The following is an 8,345-nucleotide window of genomic DNA, read 5'->3' as shown; positions in this document are numbered from 1 at the left end:
TACAGTATCTGCAAAGGAAAATAATACAAGTTCAGATAAAGCCAAAACTCCTAATCCAGGAATTTGGCAAGAAGCAGCTTGTGGAGAAGTTATTTACATCTATAATTACATCATATTATATGTGCTATAAAACAAGACAAGCCGACATCAATTATTTCCCATTCACAAACTCATGTCATCCAACGAGGATTCAACAGATATGTGCACAGATTACTGCACACGCACGCACGCACACACACACACACACACACACACACACACACACACACACACACACACACACACACACACACACACACACACACACACACACACACACACACACACACACACACACACACACACACACACACACACACACACACACACTTTTCGTTGGAGGGACACCAAACCGGATCGATGCCATGGGCACCACAAAATCTTGATCCGGCTGTTTTAAACAAATGTACTAAGCTTTTATTTTTATTTTCTCAGAAACAGAATCTACGGAGCCCCTGAATGGCCATGCATTCAAAATATATTTTATCTTGTACGTTCAAGATAATATCTCGTACGTACATGATATAATCTTGTACGTACGAGATAATTATTATCTTGTACGGACAAGATAATATCTTGACTTATTTCAGCTAAACTGAAAGTGAAACAGTTGGGCTACTTTTATTTGAATTGGCCTCTGCAGCTCTGGATAGATAAGAAACAGCAATTCCTGTAATCTGGTCACACCCTATTGCTGCAGTGGTTCTCAAACGGTGGGGCGAGGCAAGCCGGTGTGCCATGAGACAAGTCCAGGTGTGCCTAGGATTTTGTGACAACCACATTATTGTTCCCAATACAGAGGCAAAGTCGACTCTACACCCACATTTATTTTATTATCGAACTTTAAAACTATCATCCCTAGTTTGAGAAATGTGGGCACATTTCAACTTATTTATTGTTTTTGTTTGTTTGTTTGTTTGGTTGGTTGTTTGGTTGGTTGTTTGTTTGTTTAAATGTTTTAATTTATAAACATTATTAGCTTGTAGATGCCGATTTTGACGAAGAGATTTTGTGTAGATGTAAAAAAGTGGTCCAAGTAGCCTACTAGCTTAGTATGTTATTTAGCATACCCAATGCTAATAGAATTTTTTTGTATCCATTATTATGGTTTTTAACCATATACTGGCCCATTTAATATTAGATTCATTGCAAACGGACCACTAGGGGACGAGCCCAACTCGTTTGCGATGGCAGCAATCGTGGACGCCATCTTGAAAATTATGCCTTTCCAGAAGTTATTTTCACCCACATTTTTTATATGTTATTTAGCATACCCAATACTAATATAATCCATTGGAAAATCTCTTAGATATTAGATTCATTGCAAACAGACCACTAGGGGGCGAGCCCAACTCGTTTGCGATGGTTTGTGAAAACCTTATAACCATACCTAACACCATGCCAAAAATAAAAAAAACTTCACCAAGTGCACGATTATAACGAATTGGTCCCAGCTATACCGTTTGACTATAAGAATAGAAGGTGCTACAGAAAATATGCTAAATGTGTCAAATACTTGTCTAGGGAAAATGTTTTGAACATGGCCTTCACATATACACCCAGAAGCACCCTTCAAACACTGACACTATACAGCTGCACTCAAATTCACACACACACGCGCACACACACACTCTGCCTTGCCTGGCCGGATGATCTTTAAAAGATCATCTTTAGTCTCAACATGCTCAAGGCAGAAATCAAGCGAAACCAATTTATTTTCCATGAGGGCTGGAATACCTGAACATCTACCGGTACATCTACATCTTTGACATTTTTTCCATTGTTATCTGAGCCAGAAGAACTACATGATTGTAGCCTATATGCATTTCTGACAATAAAAAAACGTCAACCAATCAAGCATCAGCAAAAATAGCAGATCTACGAGCTCACAATTGTGAGCTTGGAGATTTGGTGTTGAGGGGACTGTGGGACCCCAGGTCAACTAGACAACTAAGTGGAACATAGTGTTTAACCCATTAAGACTTGAGGTCGATTCCACAACTGTCTAAATTATAACCCTTTGTATGTTGCTATATCAGTGGATCTCAAACGTTTTCATGTCAAGGACCCCCAAAATTATTTGTATTTGGCCATCAACCCCCATCTTTAAATATATTTTTCCAGGAACCCCCAGAAGCAAATATTTGAATTAAAGTGGTTTGCTTTAATATTCAAAGAAAATATCCGATGTACAAGCTTGCAGTGTGTTTGTCTTCAAAACATCTTGATTCCCTTAATCATTTACCAAAGGTGAAAGTATCAACCCATCTCGATTGTCCTTTATTTAATGGGAGACCAATATCATGCTCTCAAAAGGATGTTCAAATACAACAAAGCAGGTGTGTGGGAGGGTGTGACATCCGTGTTAGTGTGAGGCTGTGTGAGCTATATGGGAGTGGCAGTATTCGCACGCACCCAGACACACACACACACACACACACACGTAGATAACAGACACACACATAACAGACAGACACTCTGCAAAGTCCTGCAGATGCAGGTATATACAGGATATTTGTAGTTGAGATAATCCCTGTCTTCTTTCTAAAGGTTAGGATTGTATTACTTGGCTTCTGCATTCATCCAAAGAACAAATTGGGCTGTCACTTGCAAGATTACCGACATACAAGACAATAGACAACTTCAATATCTCATTTGCTTTCTGAAATCTTTCATGGATAATTTTGCTGAGCGTAACAGAGCAGTTCTGGTTTCCGTGACACATTTTGACAACGGAGTAAATCTGGGTAAACGAACTGGGGCTGCCAGAGATGTGAAAAGACTGCACCGTAGCCTCAGCAAACGTGGCTTCAAAGTGGACATACACAATGATCTCAGCAGTGAAGAAATCTACTCACTATTTAATAAAGGTAATATAGAATTACTGTACAAGCAAAACAGTAATACTGTATATAAATGGTTCTCAAAATTTCAAAGACCCCCCTAAATTGTACATGGAACCATCAAATAGACTCGATCCATTTGGTTCCATATGTATACAACCTTATTGTCTTTGCTTTCATAATGCACTCTTAAAGTTAACTATTATTTTATTATCTATAAATTCTATGCTATTTCTCCATCCCAAAGCTTAAATGGAGTTGTATAATATCTATATTATAGACTATAGTCATCTCTGAGTTACAGAAGCCTGCAGCATTTCTTCATCGGGTTTTAATGCAGTGTAACTTAAAAGCCAGGTTATGTAAGTGTTTTCAGTGATTAGAGAACAAACACATTAATCTGAACCCTTATCTTTTATACATCTAATCCAGTGACATGCATGCTACCGCATGTCCCGAGTGAGATAATCTGTGTGCCCTGGAAACACAAACAAAGGGAAAGAACATAACAGACACAGCGTGTGCATTACTGTGTGTGTGTGTGTGTGTGTGTGTGTGTGTGTGTGTGTGTGTGTGTGTGTGTGTGTGTGTGTGTGTGTGTGTGTGTGTGTGTGTGTGTGAGAGCGTGCGTGCATGAGCAAGTGACGTGTGTGTGTGCTCTGACTGTGTGTGACTGCGTGCATGCGTGCGTGCGTGTGTGCGGCATGCGTACGATGCCAAGGGTCATAATTATGCTTGTATGCCTTATATTCCTGAAGTGTGTGGGCATGTAAATGGACTAGACTTTCTCACCAACTTTCTAGATACGATCTGTATATTGGTATATCTCTGTGTGTGTGTGTGTGTGTGTGTGTGTGTGTGTGTGTGTGTGTGTGTGTGTGTGTGTGTGTGTGTGTGTGTGTGTGTGTGTGTGTGTTGCTGAGTAATGCTGACAGCATGCCAGCAACGTACGTATAATTGAGGGTTATAAATTACAAGCACATATAACTTAATTGTGTAGAATGGTTGGAATTTGGTGCAGTGAGCAGACAGCCAGTGAAGGACTGCATCCTGGTGGTGTTGTCCTCCCATGGAGAGGAGGGCTGTGTGTTCGGAGCGGACGGGAACCCCGTCAGGCTGTCCCACATATTCACCTGTTTCTCCAACGTCCATATGGAGGGGAAGACCAAGCTGTTCTTCATACAGGTTGACATTTAAAGCCAATCATCCTCACACAAACTAAACAGTGGTTCTCAATATCGGGAGGGAGGAAGGGTCCAGGGGTTTATCAACAAAATTATGTACTATAGCAACGCTTTGCTTCTGGAGGTCCCTGGAAGAAAATATTAGCTTTTCAGAAAACTGTTTAGAAGACCTTAGAATGGACCTCAGGCCTAAATGGGTTAAAGGATTGTTTCATGCTAGAAGGCTTTCTCACCTTTAGTTGCAGTTGCTTAGTCCTCATAAAAGGGTTGTTATTTTGTGAAAAAAACGCATTATTGGCTCTTTACCCTACCCGACCATAAGCCCTGAATGGGCTTCCATCGCTCGAAAATAAAATAAAAATGGTATAAATCCTCTCTTCATAATGGCAACATTAGCCTATGTGTAAAGTCACACTCGCGATAGATGGCTGAAACACAGCAACTGGGTTACTATGCAGTAAAGTGTGACTTTACACATACTGTTGACATTATGAAGAGATAGGATTTATACCATATCGAGTGATTGAAATATGCGAATTAGCACTACAATCCAACGCCCCATTCAGGGCTTATGGTCGGGTAGGGGAAATAGCCATTAATGCGTTTTTTCACAAAATAACAACTGGACCACATTCATGAGGACTGCAACTAAAGGTGAGAAAAAGCCTTCTAGCATCTTCTGTCTTCTTAGGCATGTCGGGGAGCACAGCTGGATGACGGGGTGGAAGTGGATGCAACAGGAAGTGATGTCATGGAGGACAGCATTTCACAGTATCTGTCAGTTCCTGTGGATACAGCTGTCATCTACGCAACTACGCCAGGTAAGCTCTCGTTGAAGAAAATAAATAAATAAAATGCAACAGTGGAAAAAATAAACTTTGCATTTTTTACTTCCTTTAGTAAAAAAATGGCCCCTATCAGGTTGAGTTATTTTTCAACATTGTTTTCAATGAGACAGTGACTTAAAATGTGCTCTACCAATTGTTCGATAAAACTGTTAAAGGGTATAAAACTAATGAGTGTAGTAATTGAATAAAACATGCCCCCTCATGTATTAAGAGGGCAGTACAGTATGTGTCACCACCAGTACCAAGGACGAGTGTTTATAATGAATCTAACATGGTTAAAACGGAATTGAAGTTAAAATGGGTTTGTTGTAGAACGTATAGGAAGGAGCGTGTCTGATAAAATGAATATAAATATATCTTAATACTCATTCAAACAACTTAAAAAAAACTGTCTGGGTTGCTTCCAAAAGCCTTATAGTAGAAAATGATGAAAATTAAAGTGAGGGTTAAAAAGAAAGGGCTGAGAAGCACTGCTTTATGATGCTATTGTCCCTCCCTCCATCAGGGTACGGTGCCTTCATGCACCCTGCAGGAGCTATCTTCCTTCAAACTCTCTGTGACCTGATAGAAGACGAGGACAGCCACAGTCTGGAGCTGACTCGTGTGCTAACCCGCCTCTCCCACAGAGTGGCCTACACCTTCCAGGTCAAAAGTGGCGTTCTGCAGGGGAAGAAGGAGATGCCCTGCTTTTTGACACGAATGACTCGAGAAACGTTCCCCTTCTTCACACAGCCCATGGAGTCTGGGTGAAACCATGTCATTGGATCACACATCAGGAAATGTGAGAAAGGACACTCCCTCCATCAGTTTTGCGCGTGCGTGCATGCTACTCTAATGGTGCTTTTATATAGTGGGTTTTATCCAAATCGCTTTACAGATTGTGCATTACATTCACCATTCACACACACATTCATACCAATGGCGTGGGAAACCATGCACACACCAACCTGTACATCGGGAGCAATTAGGGCTCAGCGTCTTGCTCTGGGAGTAGGACACATTCAAAATGTGCAGGAGAGGTATGAAACCCTGTTGTGCCGCCTCTAGAAAGAGAAAATAAATTAAATCAGTCTAACGTGTAAAACAAATCAACTAAGAAATGAATGAGACATGTGTGCTAGACCAACAATGACAGCACAGTAAATGTATTGCGCACTCTGCCAGTAGGCCACAGAAGTACTTCCACAAACAAGTTAATTAAAAATAGATTAACCAGATCTAAGGACTGATTAAGAGACATGTGGATGATGATTGACAGTACATCTGTCTTGGAAGGACTTAGAAGGTTAATTAAGGAATCATACATTTTGAGCCATGTTAAGATCAAAGATAGGCAATGAGATAAAACAGTTATAGAATCTGGCAGGAAATAATAAGCCCTCGCTGATTGAGTCTCACAAGAGTCAACTTGTTGAATTGCAAGCAACAAGTTGTACAGTATTTCTGATTGCGAAAACACGTTGAAACATTACGGATCATGAAATCCCCCATACACACACACACACACACACACACACACACACACATTTCGATTTCTTTATGTGAGTCCACATTTATAAAATACATTATCAAGGGCACAAATATTTTCAGTTGCTTCTGATATACTACGCACTTGAAACATCACGTGTCTCAGTGCTTGAGTCCAAACAAGCCCTAAATGAATTATTTACAGCCAACATTGGTCACTTTAAGTTCAGTCTGTCATATTACCAACACCGAAAGTAAATCATGGGTACAAAAAGCACCTCCTCCTCCAAATAGATCGACTGCCTATAGACCGTCGCAGTCCCTCCCCCTTTCAGAACGACGAGTGGCCCAGGAAATGAATCGCAATGCATTTTTCCCATAGGCATTTCTTAAAGTATTTATTTAAAGACGGTTACGCCGCGGACAAAGCCAACTCGGATCGTGACAAATCATCAATACAATGTTTTGGGCCGACCAAATAATTTAGTCTTTGTAATGGTGCCGGCCCACGTACGGCAGAAGGATCCAAATGATAGTCTTCAACAGGCAATAAATTGGTTGCACACAATGGTAGCCAAAAGTGCCTATATTTTATTCTGGACGCAGAGTAATACAAATCTATGTTTTGGCAGCTAACTGCCTTCTTCAGGGTTCTTCAAACCTGAGTGTGATTATGGTCCGCATCAGGGGAGGAGTGTAGTGTGTTGCTTTTCCAGGGACTACTTTATGTGGCAGACCACTCTGCCTTGTGCTAGGTGCTCTTAGGTCCTGCACAGCTGCATTGTATACCCTTGATTGATGTGTGTCAGTTCCAGCTTTGACCAGTAAAGTACTATAAACCTGAGCTCCCTTCTCCAGTGTTTTATTTCTTTATTAGTTGTGTTCATAGGCCACATACACAACAGACATAACAGACATGATACTAAACATGTCTGATACTGATGTCAGTATCATGTGTCATAACCTGGCCCGTTGGGCCATGACAAATTGAGTAGCAGTGTTCAAAATAACAATAATATATTCACAAAAGGTAACTAATATTATAAAGATTAAAGAATGCTTACAGAATGTATGAGATGTGGAAGTCAGTAAGATCAGTGGTGTCAGTGTGGATGTGTGGTTAATGGTGAAGGTGCAGTGTTGCCAACACTGCTCTTGGCAAGTCTCTAGAAGTCGCGACTTTTTAGCGTCCCTAGTGACTTTTAGGCGCCCCTAGCAACGACAATATGGAGCCAGCCCAGAACACCATTTCCTTGCTCTGTGCACATAACCGAGCCGAGGAAGCCAGACACGCCGAGCACTTTAGTGTTGCCAATTTAGCGGATTTGAGAGGCTGAGAGAGGGAAAATGAAGAAAAAGGAGTGTTTTATCTCTGGCGACTGTCAACACGATTTGTCCCCAATTCACCAGAAAAAGTAGCTTTTCACTAATTCAGTCGCTAGGGGGGTCTGGAAAGAAGCTAAATATGGCAACAAATCCGCTAAGTTGGCAACACTGTGAAGGTGTGTTGTAGTGTGCCAATCAAACAGTAAAGGGAAACAAACAGAAGGGTGCTGTCATCTGGAGAGAGACACAGACAATGCCCTCTTTTATAGAGCGTCGCAGTCCCTCCCCCTTTCAGAACGACGAGTGGCCCAGGAAATGAAATGTAATGCATTTCTCCCATAGGATTTTCTTTAAGTATTTATTTAAAGACGGTTACGCCGCGGACAAAGCCAACTCGGATCTTGACAAATCATGACAATGAACACAATGTTTTGGGCGGATAAAATAATTTATGAGAAGAAAAACAAAACAAATAGTCTTGTCTCCTGCCTTTATTTTCTTCTTTCTAAGGATTTGATCGGCCCAAAACATTGTGTTCATTGTCATGATTTGTCACGATCCGAGTTGGACGGCTTTGTCCACGGCGTCTTTAAATAAATACTTTCAGAAACGGCTATGGGAGAAATGCATTGCTTTTC

General features: G+C 40.9%; 1 protein-coding gene across 2 annotated transcripts; it reads left to right on the top strand.

Moving 5' to 3' along the window:
• Window positions 1-2,564: 2,564 nt before the first annotated feature.
• Window positions 2,565-6,568, top strand: LOC308321058 (caspase-7-like). Of its 2 annotated transcripts, none has more exons than XM_080771846.1 (4): window positions 2,565-2,909; window positions 3,904-4,067; window positions 4,758-4,887; window positions 5,420-6,568. In XM_080771846.1, the coding sequence occupies exons 1-4, from the start codon at window positions 2,714-2,716 to the stop codon at window positions 5,662-5,664; spliced, it is 735 nt and encodes a 244-aa protein (XP_080627972.1). In that variant the 5' UTR covers window positions 2,565-2,713; the 3' UTR covers window positions 5,665-6,568. The 2 variants fall into 2 exon arrangements, with proteins under 2 accessions (XP_080627972.1, XP_080627971.1); XM_080771845.1 differs by having other exon boundaries at window positions 3,883-4,067.
• Window positions 6,569-8,345: the final 1,777 nt, after the last annotated feature.

Source organism: Protomyctophum bolini (genome assembly GCF_963924005.1).
Source record: "Protomyctophum bolini genome assembly, chromosome: 9".
Classification (NCBI taxonomy): domain Eukaryota; kingdom Metazoa; phylum Chordata; class Actinopteri; order Myctophiformes; family Myctophidae; genus Protomyctophum; species Protomyctophum bolini.
The sequence above is the reverse complement of the archived record's forward strand: the minus strand, read 5'-3'. Positions and strand labels throughout refer to the sequence as shown.